Source organism: Primulina tabacum, chromosome 12 (assembly GCF_025594145.1).
Source record: "Primulina tabacum isolate GXHZ01 chromosome 12, ASM2559414v2, whole genome shotgun sequence".
NCBI classification, from domain to species: domain Eukaryota; kingdom Viridiplantae; phylum Streptophyta; class Magnoliopsida; order Lamiales; family Gesneriaceae; genus Primulina; species Primulina tabacum.
Window position 1 is genome coordinate 35,989,135 of NC_134561.1, and position 22,257 is coordinate 36,011,391.

Here is a 22,257-nt window from a genome sequence, read left to right on the forward strand (position 1 = left end):
TATTTTAAGTATACAGATTTATCAAATTTTCAAAAAAAAAATAAATAATTTAGAGTGATATAAGACATGCTTCTAAAGTGGGATCATGCCTTAACAACGACAATGATAAAATTTTAAAATCTCTCAAAAAAAATAAAGAAGAAAAAACAGAAATAAAATATACTACTTTACCAAATAATTCTAAAAATACTTACGACCTAACCAATATTTTAGAAAAAAGAAAGAAAATAAAAAATAAAGAGTTAACAATCCAAGATTTACAAAAAGATATAAAAGAAATAAAACTAGAACTAAAAGAATAAAAAAAAAAACAAAAACAAGATTCTGAAATATTCAAAGGAATATTAGATAATATTAATATTGAAAATTCCGAAGAATCTGAAGATAATGAAATTAAAAACATTAAAAACCTTGAGAAAATTCCAGAGAGAAATAACATCTAGAAAATACATACTAAAAATAAATCAAGTATTTTCAAAAAATTTTAAAATTAATACAATAGCCCTTTTTGATACTGTTGCTGATTTAAATTGTATAAAATCAACGATAATACCTAAAGAATTTCAAGAAAAAACTAATGAAAAACTTTCGACTGCTAGCAATTCTAAATTAAATGTTAATTCAAAAACAGAAGCATCAATATTAAACAATGGAGTTTTTATTAAAACTACATTTATTCTAGTTAATGATATACATCATACCTGTAATTCTAGGAACACTTTTTATAGGATTAATTATTCCATATAAAGTAAATAATAATTCTCTCTCTTTTAAATTAATTACAAAAAATTAGAATTTGAATTATTAGAAAAACCTCGTACAAGAAATCTCAATTTAATAAAAGCATATTCTATATATGAAAATAGTATTAATGTACTAATTCAAGAGAAAAATTTTCACCTAGAAAATCTCAAAAAAGATATTTCCCTAAAAAGGATAATAAAACAGTTAGAAACACAAGAATTTCAAAACTCCAAAAACTATTAGAAACAGAAATTTGTTCAGAAATTCCAAATGCTTTCTGGAGTAGAAAACAGCATATTGTAGATCTCCCTTATGAACAAGATTTTAATGATAAACAAATCCCAACCAAAGCTAGACCAATACAAATGAATTCTGATCTAGAAGAACATTGTAAAAAAGAAATACAAGATTTGGAAAAGAAAGGTCTAATTTCCAAATCTAGATCTCCTTGGAGTTGTGCTGCTTTTTATGTTAATAAAAATTCTGAAATCGAAAGAGGGACTCCCAGATTAGTAATAAATTATAAACAATTAAATAAAGCATTAAAAAGGATTAGATACCCTATACCAAATAAAAAAGATCTATTACAAAAACTTCATAATGCTTCTATATTTTTTAAATTTGATATGAAATCCGGATTTTAGCAAATACAAATTTCTCAAAAGGACAGGTACAAAACTGCTTTTACAGTCCCTTTTGGACAATATGAATGGAATGTAATGCCTTCTGGGTTGAAAAATGCCCTTCTGAATTCCAAAGAATATGAAATCTTCAATGATTATTCAAAATATTGCATAGTTTATATCGATGATGTCTTAGTCTTTTCGAACAACATAGATGAGCATATAAAACACCTAAAAACATTCCTTTATCTTACAAAACAAAATGGTTTAGTGGTATCCAAATAAAAAATGAGCCTATTTCAGACTAAAATCAGATTTTTAGGACACTACATATCACAAGGAACTATTAAACCTATTGAAAGATCTTTGCAATTTGCAAATAAATTCCCTGATAAAATACTTGATAAAAATCAATTACAAAGATTTTTAGGAAGTTTAAATTATGTTCAAGATTTCTGTCCTAACATTAATAGAATAGCAAAACCTTTACATGATAGGCTTAAGAAAAACCCAGTTCCATGGACAGAAAAACATACAGAATTAGTCCAGATACTCAAAAAACGAGTATTAGAAATCCCATGTTTACATATTGCAGATCCTAGCCTACCGAAAATAGTTGAGACAGATGCCTCAGATCTAGGATATGAAGATATTTAAAACAAAAACAAGGAGACAGAGAGTGTATAGTTCAGTATACATCAGCCCATTGGAACGACACCCAAAAGAATTATTCTACTTTAAAAAAGGAAATTTTGGGCATTGTTTTATGCATTCAAAAATTTCAAAGTGACTTATTAAATCAAATTTTTTTACTAAGAATAGATTGTAAAAGTGCGAAAGTAATTTTACAAAAAGATGTTCAAAATCTTGCATCAAAACAATTTTTTGCACGATGGCAGGCTATATTAAGTATTTTTTTATTTTAATATTGAATTTATCAAAGGAGATACAAATTCTCTACCAGACTTCCTTACCCGAGAATTTCTTCAAGACAGAGTCAATGCCGCCGAAAAAAGATAAAGACAAAAAGCCTATCCAAACCTTTGTTGATCCAGTAAAACCAAAAAGTTGGTATGAAATTGTTACAAAAGAAGAAGAGCTCAACACTGCACAGTCCAAACTCCAAATTCCAAAGAAAGAAAACTGTGATATTGAAACCAGACTTCAAATTCTTGAAGCTCTTCTTGAAGCATCAAAGGACAAAAAAGCTCTAGAAAAAAAAAATTCCGAAGAAAAAACCTCAAAAATCCAAGTTTCAAATACTTTCCAGGTATTGTCAAATTCAGATAATTCTCCCTAAGTATCACTGGGTAGTCTTTGGATGTATATATATATACATATATATATATATATATATAGGAATTTATATATATTTAGGCGGTTTAACCGGCCATATAATATAATATATATTTAGACGGTTTAACCGGCCATATAATATAATATATATATATATATATATATACATACAACTATTTAACACAAAAATAAAACACACCTTGGAATCAAAATAAGAACTTCAATATGAATCTTCAAAGGATTTACAAATTCTTTCTCCTTCTCTCTTCTCATTCTTACTTTTCCTACTTTCTCCACTCACATTCAAAGTGTTCTTATCCTTCAAGCTTTATGTTCTTAAAGAATTTGTAAATTCTTTGAAAATTCATATTGAAGTTCTTATTTTGATTCCAATGTGTGTTTTATTTTTGTGTTAAATAGTTGTATAGATATACATTTTATATTATATTTTCCCAAAATTCTTTACAAAAACATAGAGAAAAGAATTATAAATACCTTCATATTGGATTAGTCCAAGTTGAGATAAAACCTTTAACAAAAGAAGGATTAAATACCTCTATTCTTGCTATTTTAAGAGATGCTAGATTCACAAACTTTGAAGACTCCTTGTTAAGTTCTGTTGAATCCAGTCTGTGTACGGGACCAATTTCTTTTGATTGCTATGCAAATTTTTCAGTCTCCCTAAAAGATAAAAATATTTTAAAATCTTTAGTTCTACAAATAAAAACTCATAATTATAATATGCTTCAAGGTTCAATTCCCGTAGCCTTAATCTTTAAAGTACATTATAAAGACATGATTTCTGCTTTTGCGACAAAAGTAAAATTTCATAGTAAAAAATGAGTAAATTTAAGAAAATCTAATATGTAATTCCTAAACCGATTCAATGGAAAGATATAACACTTCCAGAAGAATGGATTTTAGAAGGTATTGTCAAAACATAATTTATAGATCAAGAAGAACCCAACACCCAATTAAAAGAAATAACTCAATATTTAGATGGAAGAGTTAAACTTTCTTTTGATAGAACAAGTAGTCATAACAGTAGATCTGATGATTCTTCAACTTCAGATACAATAAATCTAGGAAGAATATCACAAATAAACTCTCCTTATAAAACCCAACCAAGATATTCTACTTCAGATATACCCAATTCTGTAATAAGAAATGTAGATTATACCTCAGAAATACCTAGACCTATATATACCAAAAATAGGATAAGAAGACAATTGAATATTCCAGAACAACAATTTGAATCAGAACAAGATCCAACTAGTCCAACTTTTTCCTCAATAACAGAAAATATAATTAATGAACTAAATGTTATAGAAAAAGAATTCCAAATAGATAAGAACTTTCTACATAAGGATTTTTATGATAAACATAATAAAACAAAAAGATTATGGTTTTTGAAAATTTTATGAATACCAGGAAAGATATTCAAGAAAAATTCTATGAATTTATAAATAAATATAAAATTCACATTTTATTCTTCGATTGGTTTGAAATATACTCCTCTCAAAATTCTTTAGAATACCCATTTTCAAACTATGTTAATCCTATTACAATGAGAAATAAATCACCATAATGGGAAACCATTATTGATTCTAGAAAAATTCAATCTAATCATCCTCCTTTACAAGGAATTAAAATACTGGTACAAAATCAACAATTGAAGCAATCCCTATAAAAAATCCAGGAGATAATGATAAAATTAATATAAAAAACATCATAACACAAAATAATTTCACAAATACAAATTTAAATACTATAGGAAAACAATTAGATAGGATAGAAAAACAAATACAAAAACAACCCACAAATAAAATAGAAACTTCGAATACATATAGTAAACTCAAAAACCCAATTTTTAAACCATATCAAATAACTGAAAATAGTGTTAAAAATATTAAAGAGAATAATTCTGAATTTATAAAAATAATACAAGATAAATTAAGTAAAATGGTAACAACAGCCAGTAGTTCAAATCAACCTATAGATCAAACTGCTCCTGAAACACCAACCTCTAATCTTAGAATAAATACCTTAAATCATGATTCAGATATTAGTGAAGCTTTAGAAAAATTCCAAATCCTACAAACAAAATCAATAAAATAGATTGGAATCAATCTTCTCAAAAGTTACAAATTATTCCTGCTTCAGATTTAGGAATAATAAAACCTATAACACAATCTCGTTTTAATGCTTCTTTCGTTTATGATTGGAACATAGATGGAATGACTGAATATAATATTCTTAGTATTTTACAACAAATGACTATGGCAGCAAATGCCTATAAAACTCAAACAAATACACAAGATAGAACCATAGGCGAACTCCTTATAGCTGGTTTTTCTGGCCAAATTAAGGGTTGGTGGAACTATTATCTTACTAATCAACAACAAGAAGATATTCTAAATTCTATAAAAACTGATGAAAATGGGATATCAATTTTAGATCAAGATGAAAATCCCCAACAAGATGAGGTAGCTACTTTAATCCTAACAATCTCTTTACACTTTATAGGTGATCCTTCACATTTAAAAGATAAAAATGCTGAATTATTATCAAATCTTAAATGTAAAAAATAAGTGATTTTCAATGGTATAAAAATAGTTTTCTAACCAGAGTCATGCTTAGGGAAGACTCTAATCAACCATTTTGGAAAGAAAAATTCCTAGCAGGATTACCAACTCTTTTAGGAGAAAATGTTAGAAATAAAATTAGGGAATCATGTGGAAAACAAATAATTTCTTATAATGAATTTACTTATGGTCAATTAATTAGTTTAACTCAACAAAAGGTTTAAAAATATGTCAAGATCTAAAATTACAAAAACATTTAAAATGAGAAATGAAAAGAACAAAACAAGAATTAAGAACTTTCTGTCAACAATTCGATATAAATCCTAATAAACCTTCACCTTCTAAATGCTTATGAAATTGTAGTTAATCTTATGAAAAACCATATAGAAAAAATTTTAAATACAATAAGAAAAATATTAAATCAAAAGAAGAATTTAATAAGAAACCTTATAAGAAAATTAAAAATTTCAAACAATATCCTGAAAAATCCTTTAAAGATATTGAATGTTATAAATGTCATAAAAAAGAACATACTGCTAATTATTGTAGATTGAATAAACAGTTAAATGAATTAGAATTAATTGAAGAAATATTAAATAAAATTTCTAATCTTTTAATTGATTTTCTGAGTCGGAATTAGAAAATTTTTCTTCTAAAGATGAAAATGAATCTTTACAAATAGATGAATTAATTACATCTAGTAACGAATCTGAAAAACAAATTAACATGCTTTCAAAAGATCAACAATTCCTTATTGATATTCTAAAAAACATAAATGATTCTAATATTCAAAAAGAATATCTTGATAAAATTTTAAAATCTCTCAAAGAAAATAAAGAATAAAAAACAGAAATAAAAAATATTACTTTACCAAATAATTTTTAAAATACTTACGACCTAACCAATATTTTAGAAAAAAGAAAGAAAACAAAAAATAAAGAGATAACAATTCAAGATTTACAAAAAGATATAAAAGAAATAAAACTAGAACTAAAAGAATTAAAAGAAAAACCAAAACAAGATTCTGAAATAATCAAATGAATATTAGATAATATAATATTGAAAATTACGAAGAATCTGAAGATAATGAAAATAAAAACATTGAAAACTTTGAGAAAATTCCAGAAGACTTTTTTTTTTGTATTAAGAGAAATAACATCTAGAAAATACATACTAAAAATAAATCTAATATTTTCAGAAAATTTTAAAATTAATACAATAGCCCTTTTTGATACTGGTGCTGATTTAAATTTTATAAAATCAGGGATAGTACCTAAAGAATTTCAAGAAAAAACTAATGAAAAACTTTCGGCTGCTAACAATTCTAAATTAAATGTTAATTCAAAAACAGATGCATCAATATTAAATAATGGAGTTTTTATTAAAACTACATTTATTCTAGTTAATGATATACATCATACTGTAATTCTAGGAACACCTTTTATAGGATTAATTACTCCATATAAAGTAAATAATAATTCTATCTCTTTTAAATTTAATTTTAAAAAATTAGAATTTGAATTATTAGAAAAACCTCGTCCAAAAAATCTCAATTTAATAAAAACATATTCTATATACGAAAATAGTATTAATGCACTAATTCAAGGAAAAAAATTTTCAAAATGATATTTCTCCAAAAAAAATAGAAACTTATGAGGATTACGAAAAAACTCTAACAAATTTATTTGATCCTTGCAGGAAAATGGCATCATCAAGCAAAGTTAATTATTCCCAACAGAAATTCCCCATTGAATTAATTTCTTTTGGAGATATTAATCTTCCTTGTTTATCCTCAAAACTCACAAAGATGTTTCAGGACTTCAAGATCTTTTCATCTAGAAAAATCTCAAAAAACTTTATTAAATTCAATATGAAACGTCCAACCAAACGATTCCAATCAAAAAGTCATAGTCTTAAACGCCTTAGCCTATTATTTCAGTCAAATAAATCTTTCTTCCCAATCAGCACATGAAGCCGATTCAGAAACCGTATTATATTATGTTGTTTACCAAGGGAAGGTGACATGAATCTACAACCATTGGACCCGAGTGGTTGAAGTAATTAAAAATGAACAAAATTATTTTTATAAAAGTTTTAAAACCCTTCCTGAAGCTCTAGAATCAGCAAACCATTTTATTGGTCCAAATTACTTTATTGATTATCCAGTCAGAAAAGATATAAATACCCAAAAGAGTTACGGTAAACGAATAGCCAATGAAAATAGTTTTTCAAAAAAGAGTTTTTATGAAATTCCTAAAAAAGATTTGAAAACTAATTTTCAATTTTGTAACCATTGCGAGACGATGGTAAAAAATTTTGAAAGACTAAATGATTCGAAACCATTAACGTCTGATAAAATAAAGGAATTGACGGAAAAATTAAAAGAAACAGAAGCAGCCCTTAAGGCAAACCTTATAAACTTGGACCTTCTTAAAAAGATTCAAGATTTTGAAATAGACAAACCCAGTCTATTAGACAGACCTAGTCTATTTAATTCTAGCCAAAAACTGAGCCCAACAAGATTTTTCTTTAGACCACTTACAGAATTAAGCATATTACCTACCCAAATAAATGACATTATTTTCTCAAAAGCCAAAGAAAATTTCTACCAAAAATTCCAAATGATCCAAGAACTTCTTTTCTTAAAACCCGATGGCATAAAAATTATTCCTTTAAAAGGAATAATGAATATGCCAAACATAAAATTGATTGTCAAAAACAAACTTTAGACATAGACAATTGTTCTTGTCAACTTCAATTCTACATCATTTCTACCCAAATATACTTTTCATCATTCAGACATTTTTTCTTTCAGTTTAATAATAAGGAAAAAAGAATAAGTATAAATTCCTTATTAGATTTAGGATTAGTTTCAGAAATCATTATTACAGATAAAGATGACATAGACAGTCTCAACAGTGTTGCCCTTAAAAGTGCAATCCGACATCTCTTTGATACCGGCAATAATGAAGTAAAATTAGAAATAAGATCAACATGTCCAGAATGGATTAGAACAGATTTAGAACCAGCAGTTCACAGAATTTGGGTCAAGCCCCTTTGTAAATGGCAAAAACAAAAAGCGGAACCCGAAGTCCATCATCCAACCATTTGCAGTGCTACAATTCAAAAACAAATAAAACATCAGAGATTACAGACATTAGCCTTCAAGCATAAATTCATCGAAAAAAGAAATGAAGACTACAGATTATATTTTATGAACCAGATTTACAAAATCTACATAATGAGCTCATCTCCATGCGTTGATCATTTTCCAGATTTTTATATAGATGCTCCCAAAGTTTCTTATTTTTATACTAGAATGTACAATAGATTCTTGGAAGAATTAGAAGACCAGAAGATAGAAGAAATCTTCTACTCCTCAGAAGAAGATATTATCCTTGAAGATTTACTCGATAAAGAAGGAATGCACAATTTAGACACGTAATTTTTATTGAATTGTAATTTATAATTTTTGTATTTTGATTGCAATATTTGTATTAAAAAAATGAAAAATTACATCGAAATGATGCAAGCATGACATAGACAAATACTATTCAAGATTCCGAAAATACCCTTGAAGATATCTATTAAAAGAAGACAAGTCCCTCAAGGAAAGACAAGTTTTTTGATACCAAGTTTTTATTCTCTCTTTCTTTCTCCTTCTCTCTCTCTTCTCTCTCTTACTTTTCCTACTTTCTCCACTCACATTCAAAGTGTTCTTATCCTTCAAGCTTTATGTTCTTAAAGAATTTGTAAATCCTTTGAAGATTCATATTGAAGTTCTTATTTTGATTCCAATGTGTGTTTTATTTTTGTGTTAAATAGTTGTATGTATATATTTTTATATATTATATGGCCGGTTAAACCGCCTAAATATATATAAATTCCTATATATATCTTTGAAGATTTTGTGGTGTTCTTTGCAAAAGTATGCTCTACATACAATTCTTAAAAGATTGTATGCAATCAGAAACTGAAGGAACATCAAATCTTTAAAGATCTTTAAATTCCCTGCATTTAAATTCTTGTACTTAAATTCATGCCTTTAAATTCCGCATTTATATATATATATATATATATATATATATATATATATATATATATATATATATTATACATATTATATGACTGGTTAAACTGCCTATTTTATTTATTGTTGTTGCATTTTCTTTTTATTAATTGCTCATTATTATTATTTTTTATTAATTGGATAGTCGAGATCAGAGCCAATAGGCCAGGCACTTTCCGCAGGACCCGGACATTTCTTTTCTTCCCGGGTGATCGCCCAGTAAACCCGGGCCCTCAGACATATACCCGGATACCTTACCACCCGGGCACCTCGAGAATTGCACCACACTCGAGTATGATTGATACAAGATGTCTAATCTGTCAGAGCAACTTGGTCTTAGAGTATCCTAGAAGTCATCAGAAGCTACAAGTATGAGCAGCCAACTTGCCATACTTAGTAGGTGACGCGAGAATAGAGGTACCTACCCCATTTTTCTACTATAATAGCAGGTATTAATGTCATTTATAGATTCTGAAATCTTTGAACTTTCAAGCACTTACATATTTCCTCTCAAATATTGCTTATGTTCATCTGAAAACTTGCTGACTTTAGCATCGGAGTGGCTTGTGCCGGACACCTCTCCGGCGCCCATTCAGGAGTTCTTTTCTTAGTTGCAGGTGTATATATATATATATATACATTGTTATTTCAGATTTATGTTGATGACATTATCTTGGATACACTAACTCAAAGCTCTGATACTAATTCTAGGATCGAACGCTTGCCGTTTTATCAAAATTTATAGCTGATCGTAATAGTACAACTCAAATCTTTTAAAATGTATAGCAGCACAAACAACACGTTTCGATTGTTCTACCCAACAAGTACAATTGTTGCATCAAACAATGGGGCAGAGTTGGTGTATGATTCCCGAACTAGATGCCTTCTCTCCTATGAAAGTGCTCGAGATTTGTGGATAACAACAAAGTTCTAACAACGATAATAAACAATTTTAATGTAAGACTATTGACAGAGTGCAGAGTTCACATTCGTTGTTGCAACACCCATTCACAACATGTTTTTATTGCACGATGTCGTCTGTATAAATAATAATAATATTAAGAGCGCACGAGAATTGAAGCGCAGTAAATAATAACATTAACAACGTATTTTTAATGTGCGTCGTTGATGTCGTACCGCGAAAAATCATTTTTGTTGTAGAGTACAACGTAGCTCGGTTCTTGGAGAATAGGTTCATGTATGACACAACAGCAATTAATGCATACTCAATTTTGATAGTCATCAAAATTTTGTCATATTCGAAAAGTTGTCGTTAAAAAAATTGTTATAAAAATAAATATTTATCAACATTAATGTTTGACCTACCATGTTAGATATTTGAACACAAATAGAAAATAAATGTGTAATTAATATGAAGCCTTTTCAATTTCTTATTTTAAAATATAAATATGAATTTGTTGACAAGATTTTACGAATGTTTCGAGGAGAGAACAAATAGTTCTTTTTTTTTGTTCGATACGAAGACATAGGAAAAACCCCTCTTTATCATTATTATTTAGAATATTGAGAATGCATCATATCCATATTATAGTGAAGTTTTACCCCCGGATTCCCATAAAACAAAAAAAAATTCTTTTTCACACTTTAGTGATTGAATTTCTATGTTTAGTCTAATAGGAAATAAATAAAACTAAAGAACCTGTGGCTCGAATGATTATTCATCTATTGAATTTTTATGCAAACAAATAGGGGGCAATAAAACTCTATGGAAAAGGTCTCTGGTTCAAGTCCAGGATGGCTCTTAAAATATAAACTATATTTAATTATCTACATTTATTATATTATTTAATTTAATTTTGGTTATGATTTTGAGTCGTGTTACTTTCAAAATTTTAGTTTTCACTATTCTATATAATATTAAATAAAGTATAATATTTTTAATATATAATATTATATTTTCCATTGTTTTAAAAGAGTATCATCGTGAATTTTAATATAATGATTAAATATTTTAATCAATTTTTAGATCATATTAAAAATAAGTATTTTAAAGTTAATAAATAATAATAATAATAATAGCAATTTATGTTAAAAGTATTATATTTTTTAGTATATATAGAAATGGTATTTTTGGTTAAAATAATACGAAGTATAACATACACGAGGGTTGACAAATTTTTGGCCACGCAATAAATCTCGTGTTTCTGATATATCTTTTCTTTTCTTTGATTTTTAAAATTCTTCAGAGATAAATTTGAGAATTATCAACTTAAAAACCATAAACTTTAATTTTTAAAAAATAAGGGATATTTTTATGCAAAAAAAGTGTATTTATTTATTTATTTATTATTATTAAAAACATTCGGAGATAATTTGATTTTAATGTACTTGCTTAATTATTGATAAATTATATTATATATTTATAAATGCTTTTTTCCTTAATAAAGTGAATTTTAAAATTAAAATAATGCAAAATAAACGTGTTGATCACACTAGTAAAATTAAGCATATACTTTAGTTTTGTAACATTATTTGAAAAATTAGTTAAATTATCAACACAATTTATTTAAATTTAAAATTAAAAAATATAGATATGTCGTTTTATTAAATATCTCAAAAGAGTTGTATTGACTATCAGAATTCAGAAGAAGTCAGCCACATATGTTTCTCATTATTAGAATAATTTATGGTGATTTTCACCCTAATCAAATTAATTAATATTAGACTTAGTGTGATATGGTCTGATATATCTTTATTCGTATGACGATTCAATTATACTCATATTTATAATAAAAAGTAATATTTTTGATATAAAAGTAACACTTTTTTATTAGTGACCTAAATAGAAGATATGTCTCACAAAATTGACACATGGAATCGTTTTACAAGAATTTTTGTGATTAATTAATGTCCATCAATGATGTATTTAGATTATTTTTTGTAGGTACTCTATCTTGTTATAATAAAACAATATATTCGTATTAAATAAATAATTTAGTTTTTATATTATATTTTACTCGATTCAAGATACTATATTATTAGGGACTAAAATTTATTAAACATATATTTAATTAAATGTTATTTTGTCTTATAATAATAAATTCAGTCAATAGTCAACGAGCTTAGTAAACAATGGAGTGCTGAAAACGTTTTGCAGACAGTGTTAGTATGGATAATATTTTTTTCATATTTTTAAAAACATATAACAAAGGGATAGCTTTAAGGAAAAAAAAAATTTAGAGTAGGTTTTTTGTGAGAGGATTTAAAGAATCTTTATCTGTGAGACGAGTCAATCCTACCGATATTCACAATAAATAGTAAAATTCTTATCATAAAAAGTAATATTTTTTTATGGATGACCCGAATAAGATATTTGTCTCACTAAAATACGATCCGTGAGACCGTCTCACACAAATTTTTGTCAAAAATTTAAGAAAAATATTTTTAAAATACTAGCATATTGATATAGTATATTATATGCGAGGAAAAATAATTTTTTGATCTATTAATTTGTTTAATTTTGGATTTTGTTCCATAAAATTTTTAAAATTTGTTTTGATTCACTAACTTTTAATTTCACCAATTTTGATATAATTTTGATGTGAAATCAGAAAAACAACAATTTTTTATACGTGGAAACTCGAAAACGAAAGGATATTGAGACAAAAAAAACTACATAGAAGAAAATAGGGATAATGGGGAAAAAAACGTGCATTTTTAATAAATTTCCTTCTCTAGGTTATATATATTAATAAATAAAATAGAAGATATTTAACTCTACTAATTAAAATGACAAAAAAATAATTTTAGTGAAGGTTCATACGTACATTATAAAATTTGTCATTTACGAATTTAATATTTTATATTAACAAATTTCTTTTTTTGTTTTTTATTTATTTATTTTCAATTTTATTAATTTTGCATAAAGAATATTGATGTTATATTATTAGTGTTAGCGTTACATCAACACTGCATTAGTTCAATGTTAGCATCAAGTCGAAAAAATAACTGAAATTACAAAATAAATAAATAAATATAAAAGACTAAAACTAAAATTTGATAATTTATAATATCGTAAGTCGAATAAAAACAAACAAACAATTTTCCCATAATACTTGAAATAAATAATGGAGAACGTGACAATTGCGTTAAATGAACTCAACACATAAAGGTATATTTGGTACGTGATATGAGACAAATAGTACGAAGATAAGTAAATTTTTTAATAATAAAATATATAAAAATGATAGTTAATATAATGTTTGATTTAATTGATTAATTTGATTAAATTTAAGATAATATGATATTAACGTTTTGTTCCTCTTGAGAATATTAATAAAATATTTATAATATTATTTATTAATATTAATATTATAATTTTTAATTCAATGATTTGATTGATGTGAGATAAATGATTTGATTTATTTAAGATGATGATTGGTAAATGAATAAATAATATTGTGCACCAAACATGATATTGGATTGGATAAAAATGTAGATAAAAATATAGTGAAGCAAACGGTACCAAAAGACAAAAGACATATACTCTCTGTATAGACGTTGTTGTTTTTAGTTATCTCAAATATATAATTTAATTTTTAATATATTTTTAAGGGAATGTATCTCTATTAACAATATATTTAAAAATGTGAAACTATTTTTTGAATAAATTAAATAAAAATAAAATAAAAAATTATCTGTAAATTTGTTTTTTAAATAATTTTTAAATTTATATAAGAACATATATACATATTTATGACAAAATAAAATATGTACGATGTACCTGCTCTTGAAAAACAGACCACCCGACACAATTTTTCAGAAACAAATAATGCGGCAATATTAACGCATTCAACGACCTCACATGGACTGTGTACGTTAAATTATTGCACATCACGAAAGAAAGCTCACCAATTTTAGGACATATATTGTACGTTATCAAAAATAGTTTAACTCTTGTATCATTCGATTTTTGATAATTGTTTTTGTAATTTTTTTTTATTGAAATTGTTAATATGGTATACTATGATCATCAACATTACATCACCGTTATGTCGTAAAACAGACTATTTTTTTTAAGCAAAAAACAAAAATAACAAACTAAAACTAAAATTTGATAACATAAATTATCAAAATAAGAGTAGATCTCATGTGAGACGGTCTCACGAATCTTTATATGTGAGACGGGTCAACCCGACCGATCTTCATGAGACGGGTCAACCTGACGATATTCACAATAAAAAGAAATACTCTTAGCATAAAAAAATAATATTTTTTCATGATTCACAATAAAAAGTAATACTCTTAACATAAAAAGCAATATTTTTCCATTGATTACCCAAATAAGATATATGTCTCACAAAATACGACATGTGAGACCGTCTCACACAAGTTTTTGTCAAATAAATATTGATTGACTTATGTCACTATTTCGTCGGATCCCATAATTCAAAATATTATTGGTATATATGAAGATATTTATGTTGAAGATTTGAATATATGTACAACATAATGTTAAATTATATTAATGGAAAAAATATGTGCAAGATATTTCAAAAAAATCAATAAATGTCTTAGGTCCCATTTTTTTTAAAAGGACGACATAAGATTTTAAATCATTATATTATTTTACTTTTTCTCTTTAAAATTTGGTCTTGTGCGAGGACCGAATATTTTTGTTAATCAACCTTGTAATTAATCTTTTCAAGAAAATTAAGATATTGGATTCTTGAGATAAAATGAGAAATATATTGTAAATCTTTGTATTGAAAATTTTATACAATGAAAATCTTTGGTATCAAGTCATTAATATTTACACTAATGTATGCATATTTTCGAAAATTGAGAAGGAAATTTACAAAATTGGAATACTATATAAGTTTAGAGGAATTAAGGCATAAGGATTGCAAGCAAATTTTGAAATTTCTACTAGATTAAATACCTAATTGTTGTGATGGATAGATACTTGGTTAATTGGAAGAAATCATCAAAATTTTCACCAAAATCGTTGGATCTAGCCGTCTTACCTTTCCAACCAATCAAGGGAGGGGATTAAGGAATTAACACACAATTTGGTAGCTAAATAAACTTTGCTTGGAATAAAATTTTTGGGAGTCAACCGTAGGATTTGGAGGCCAATTATTGACATGATTAGACTACTTTGTTTAGCCTCCTTCCCTCACCTATAAATACATAATCAATCGTAGCATTCTCTACACCTAAATTTCGAAAATCCCTTGCTGCAGATTACGAATTTCCAGCAGCTTCTCCCTAGCCAAAACTCTGTTCAAAAAGTCCCAAAGTGAGGCTAGAAATTGAGCCGAAATGCTGCCCGAACGAGGAGCAAGAAGCGATCCAATCCAATCCCTGGAGTCATGCGCACCTATGTTCTAGCATTCAAAATACTGTAAGTCGACTTGTTTTAAAGTTAAACTTTCGTTATGCATATTTATTTCATATTTTTTTTGAAAATACGATCGATTACACGTTCTTCTTCTACTCCGTTCTTGAGTTTGTTGTCATATGATTTTTGGGCACTGTGAGGATTCAACTCGATATGAGAGGAAATCCCAACCATGAAATGACCTTTACGCGGTGAGGATGTAATCGGTATATGGCTTCGCCCCTTTAGAGGAGTAAAAATTAAGGACTGATATCAGTAAACCATTGAAAGTAGAGGAATCTCAGTGTCTGGTCAATGTTAAGCATGTGTTATGAATGATGTTATGCAAGTCATGGGATTTTTGAAATCATGCATGTTATATTGTGCTCGAACGGCCCATACTTGCTGAGTATTTCCCAAAATATTCACCCCCTTACAATCCTTTCCCAGATAGACTCGAGGAAGAGGAGTCGGACCAGTTTTGGGGTGGTGAACTTTCAAGATTTTAGATTTAAGTTTAAGTTTATTATTACTCAGTTGTAATGTTTCCGCTTTTGATTTTGTCGTTTTTCGATTTTGGGATTGTAAAGACAATTGTTATTTCTATTTGAAATTATGATAAACTGGTTTCGGTTTATAATGTGCTACGAAACTGGTTATTTTCGATTGTGTGCTTGTTAAACAACGTCAGTGTCAACCCTGAGTTTCGGGGCGTGACATATTAGCCTATTTGATTTTTTTAAAATGTATTATGTTTTTAAAAAAATTCAATTGAAAGTATTTGGCACAAAAATACCAAGTTGTAACACAATAAACACTGCTAGTTGCATCCTAGAGGATGGATCCAATACCATATATAGATGACATATGCTTTTTCATGTAGACTACATTACACAATGTATTGTGAAAAACAAGATATGACCCAACAATAAGGTTGTATTTGGATAGCAGAATTCAGATTTTAGGATTATTTGTAGGAGTTGATTTGTATCGGGAGAGATTTTGAATCTATGGTAATGACTCAAAAAATAATTAATTGAGATTTAAAATTAATGGCCAATGAGCATATCCAAACAACACAAAATTTTGTGAGACGATCTCACGAGTCAATTTTGTGAGACAGGTATTCTATTTGAGTTATTAATTTTAAAAAAATAATGTCAAAAATATAGTTTATTATTATAAATATGTATATTGTTGTCTCGTCTTACGGATACAAGTGACCTACTAATCCAAACAAACAAACTGTATTCGTTATTATAGATTTAAAATCTATAATTTCAGATTCAAATACAACGTTAGAACATTATTAAAGTGTGATGAAATAAATCGATAAACTCATTAATAATCTATGTAATTTTAATATAAATAATTTATTTAATTTTTTTAGTTAGGATACACGAGAAATTATATAAAAAAAAATATCATGCTAATTTTGACTTTTATTAAAAAAAATTGAATCATTTTTATAACATTTTTTAGTTATGTGAAAAGTTAAACCTTGGGAGAGTTATGGAGAAAATAAATATGGAGAATAACAATATATAAAAATAAATCATAAAAAAGGATTTATTTAAATCACAAAAATATCAATAACTATTAATAAGTTGATTTTCCCATCACGTCCTCAATCAGTAAATCTAACGTGAGCCATGAAGAACCGCCTTCTTTCATGGCGTCATGCGCGGCTCGTCCCCATTCAGCCACCCTCTTACTCACCTCCTCCGCCACCTTCCCGCCGCCCATTAGCTCCCTCACCTTCATCTCCACCTCCTCTGCCACCACGAAACCCCTCACCGACCCATCCCGTGACAAGATCCTCAGTCCAACCCCTATTTCCTCCGCCACAAACCTTGCATTGAGATGCTGTTCTGCCATAAATGGCATGGCCAGTATCGGCACTCCGGCGGAGATGCTCTCCATCACCGAATTCCACCCACAGTGACTCAGAAACCCTTTTACCCCGTCATGTTGAAGGATTTTCGATTGATCAACCCATTCTTTTGCTACCAATCCTGTACCCTTCACCCTTGATTCAAACTCTGGTAGAAAATCCAACCCTTTTGATTTCAAAGCCCACAAGAAACTTACCTCCGATTTCGCCAAGCCTTCTGCAATTTCAAGAAACTGTTCAGTTGATATTTCGGCTTGTGTACCGAACGAAACATACATAACGGGTTCTCCCTTTTCCAATTTTTCATCCAGCCACCGCAGGTAACTCGAGTTCTTCGATATATTATTCTCCGACGGCTCCGCCGCCAAGCAGAGTGGCCCGATATTCCAAGCTTTCGGCCCCAGGTTCTTGTTCCAGTAATCCGTATAACGGGATTCCAGCTCGTAAAAGCTGTTCACGATCAAACCATTACTCATCGCCAGAGCGATTATACTCTCCATCATAAAATCTACAAAAGGCCCCGATGGATTAATTTCACCAAACGGTGGCTCAAAATCATTCCTTGTCAACTTTATCTCAGGAAAATCAGTCATCGAAAAGGGCTCATCAACTGAATCTGTACCCGCATGTGGGCTGAATCTCCCCAATATTTGGTACATGGTGGCTGAAAAGTTCCCCATCCCGAAGAAACCCAGCCTCGGCACCCCGATTTTCTGCGCAGATTTCAGAGTCCACCAGAGAAATGAATCGGAGACGACGCATGAAGCAGGAGGCTGGAGGGTTTCCAAGGCTTTCTCGAAGCTCTCCTGCATCTGTTCTGTTGCTCTCACGAAAGGGAGAAAGGAGGACCCGTATGACAATTTATTAGTGTTTTCAACACCTGGAGGAACGCCTTCTATGTTCTGCGGGAAAGGGAGTTCGACAATGGAAACGTCGATGTCTTGGAGGGATGCGCGGATGCGCGGGGAGTTCCCGGCTGTGGTGAAGATAGTGACAACGACGGAGCGCCGCCGTAGGAAGCGGGAGAGGTACAGGAGAGGGATGGTGTGGCCTTGGGACAAGAAAGGGAAGATGGCAAAGTGGGGGCAGGAAAGCGAACCCATTGATTTTTCTTAGTCGTAGTTTATGAAATGGAAGATAGCCAATCTTATAGGATGACGCCCTCGGTTCCCTGCTCCGAGGGGTTATTGACTGTATAAATATGGCGGCAATAAATAAATAAATATTATAAGGTACACATGTTTATACAAAAAACTTGTGTGAAACGGTCTAACGGGTCGTATTTTGTGTGACAAATCTCTTATTTGGGTCATCCATGAAAAAATATTATTTTTTATGCTAAGAGTATTACTTTTTATTGTGAATATCGGTAGGGTTGACCGTCTCACAGATAAAGATTCGTGAGATCGTCTCACAAAAGACCTACTCAAAATTGTTTATTTATTTTTTTTTTTAAAGAAAAGAAAACCAACCTCAAGTATATGATCTAATTATTTGTTAAGCATAACAAAAACTGCAATATTTCCTGTTTTATACATCATTTACTCACCTTTTGATAAATTATTTTAAATAAAAAATTTGAAATAAAAAGTTAAATTTAGTATGTTGTAAATATCAGTTTATTGAGTTGGTTTTTTTTTTAAAAAGTCTCACATATTTATATTTGTGATATAGATCGACTCGATCCCATATATACAGTGAAAAGTAATATTTTTCGACATAAATTATCATCAATCGTTTCGAGTCGAGAATTCGTCTCACAAAATTGAAATGTGAGACACTTCATATGAGTTTTTGTGTTGTTTCTAATCTTAGATAACAATAATCATTTTTCAAATAATATATTAATTGATTATCGTTAAAAAATTAATAAAAATTAGGGAGTAGGTCTCTTGTGAGACGATCTCACGAATCTTTATCTATGTGACGGGTCGATCCTACTAATATTCACAATAAAAAAGTAATACTCTTAGCATAAAAATAATATTTTTTTATGGATGACCCAAATAAGAGTTACGTCTCACAAAATACGACCCGTGAGACTGTCTCACACAAGTGTTTGCTAAAATTAAGAAATTTCAATTAAATTACTATATAAGTGATTATCGTTGTAAAAATTTGGGAAATTTCTATTAAATCTTGAGTAGGTCTCTTGTAAGACGGTCTCACGAATCTTTATCTGTGAGACGGGTCAACCCTACCGATATTCACAATAAAAAGTAATATTCTTAGTATAAAAAATAATATTTTTTCATGAATGACCCAAATAAGAGATCCGTCTCACAAAGTATGACCTGTGAAACTCTCTCACACATTTTTTTTCTTTAAATCTTTTGGTTTTTGACATATCCAAAGAAAATTGAACTTTCCATAGTATATATTGTGTGCTAAATTACATATTTTTTTTGGGAATAATAATATTATTTAAATATATATTCGTTATTCTATTAATAATAATAATAATAATAATAATAATAATAATAATATTTTAAATATACAGCTTTATCAATTTTTCAAAAGAAAAAAAAAAATGTTAATTTAGAGTGGTATAAGACATGCTAGCATAAATAAAATAATCTCATTATCATTTACGTGGTTTGTTTCTTGCTATCCGTGCAGGCCGGCCTGCCAGAGCACATCTTTGACATCAAAATTTTGTTCCAACTTGGTTTCGGGTGTTCGAGCACGATTTTGATATGTATAAAAAAATCGACATATGTTAAGATTTGGACCGGTTCGGATACTCTTGACTCGTGCAAGCAGAGCATGCACGGGTAGCGTGTGTATGTTTGTGTGTTACAGCAAAAATATAATTTAGATGCAACCAAGTGTGCTTCGATTCACTGGTATATATGTCGTATGAATTTTATTTCATTTTGTTTTATATATTAAATATTTGTTTTTTTTGTTTGATATATTATGAACTTTATAGTCGATTAATATAATTATATAAAAAAAAATTATGAAGTCAATAAGAATTAACGTTTAGTAAGTGACATAGATTAGAAGACAAATATACACAACATTAATTTGACCCGTTTGGTAATCAACATAGAACAATTATTACCATACAAAAATTTAGTCTACACCATGATTTGACTGATTGGTATAATTAGATTTTGAACTCTTTTTTAAGAGTTCAAGATATATAAAATATGACGAATAAACGAGGGTTGAAAAAATTGTTTGACCATACATATTAGTAGGTTTTCTATGAGATAATCTTAGTTAGATATAAAAGTTTTTGTGGATATTAATTCGGTATATGTATATATCAAATAAGTTAAAATTGTTCAGAGATGGAATTTAAAATCTTCAATAGCATAAAAACATATAAGTTCAATAAAAAAAAGTAATTTAAAAAAATCAATTTTTGAAGTATGGTTTGTACGTGTTTTATTTTTAATTTTTTTTGAGTTACTATTTTTTATAAAAAAACAAAAAATTATCTTTTGGACAAGATTTGGTCTACGTTCTAGACGTGTCCAAATTTAAATTGAATAGGTCAAATCATTAAATAATCAACTAGAAATTAAAGGTCCTATGGAAGATGATGGACAAATTTGATTAAATGGTCAGGTTTCATTAAATACTAACACACTGTTCGGGTGTACTTGGAGTGAGACGATCTCACAAATCTTTATCCATGAGATGAGTCAATCATATCAATATTAATAATAAAAAGTAATATTCTTATCACAAAAAATAATATTTTTTCATGGATAACCCAAATAAGATATCCGTCTCACAAAATATGACACGTGAGATCACAAAATACGACCCGTGAGTTGGTCTCAAACAAGTTTTTACATTCAAAAGCTTGTCTGTGAAAATTTATTTTGGAAACTCGTATTTTAGTAAGAAATTACTATCTATTTCTCAATTTTAATAAAATAATAACAACAACAATAAAAATAGATATGTGTGTGAAAAGCTACTATAGGAGATATGTGAGACACGTTTAATTTGTATATTTAGGTATGAAAAAATATAAATTCAAACTGAAACCAAGAACCGAGTCGAGCTGAACGAAAAACTAATTTATTAATTCATATACAAATGTTAAAACCGAAGTTTTTATATAGCTCGTTTTTTGATTAGGCATGTTAAAATCGAACCGATAAGAAAAACAAAAATTTAATTAGACTGATAATTTTATTTAGATTATATATTTTATGAAATGACATTTAATGAATTAGGAATTATTATTTTTAATTTTTAATTGATTGTTATTTATTTAATTCATTACATTTTTATTTAAATGTTTTTATTAAAATATTAACTAAAAAACAATATATTATATTTTAAAATATATTTTAATTTAAATATTTGTCCAAACTAAAAGAAATATATTTTTAAAATCAAGAATCGAGCGAACTGATTAGATAAATTTTCCAGGGATTGGGGAACAACTTCCAGCTTATCAGACACTTTTTTCTACAAAACCTTTAATTCTCAATCACACATTCCCAATTTCAATATGCTATCGTTAACATCACGAAACTCCATAGTTTTTTCTGAAAATGCATTTAATAAATGTTAAAATAGAAGTTAAGATCGAGGGGTTGAGCTAATTCCAAATCTCAATATTAACATGGTATCAGAGATCAAGTTTCATCCGGAAAAACGGATAGAGTAGCGACGGTTCAACCGTCGCTAAATAGTGACGGTATTTAAAAAAACCGTTGCTAATTAAATTAAGC

The 22,257-nt window shown here is 28.2% G+C and overlaps 1 protein-coding gene across 1 annotated transcript; it reads right to left on the reverse strand.

Annotated features, from left to right (window-relative positions):
- Positions 1–17,084: 17,084 nt before the first annotated feature.
- LOC142521205 (UDP-glycosyltransferase 90A1-like) lies at positions 17,085–18,684 on the reverse strand. Its single transcript, XM_075624429.1, has one exon. The coding sequence runs from the start codon at positions 18,655–18,657 to the stop codon at positions 17,260–17,262; it is 1,398 nt and encodes a 465-aa protein (XP_075480544.1). The 5' UTR covers positions 18,658–18,684; the 3' UTR covers positions 17,085–17,259.
- Positions 18,685–22,257: the final 3,573 nt, after the last annotated feature.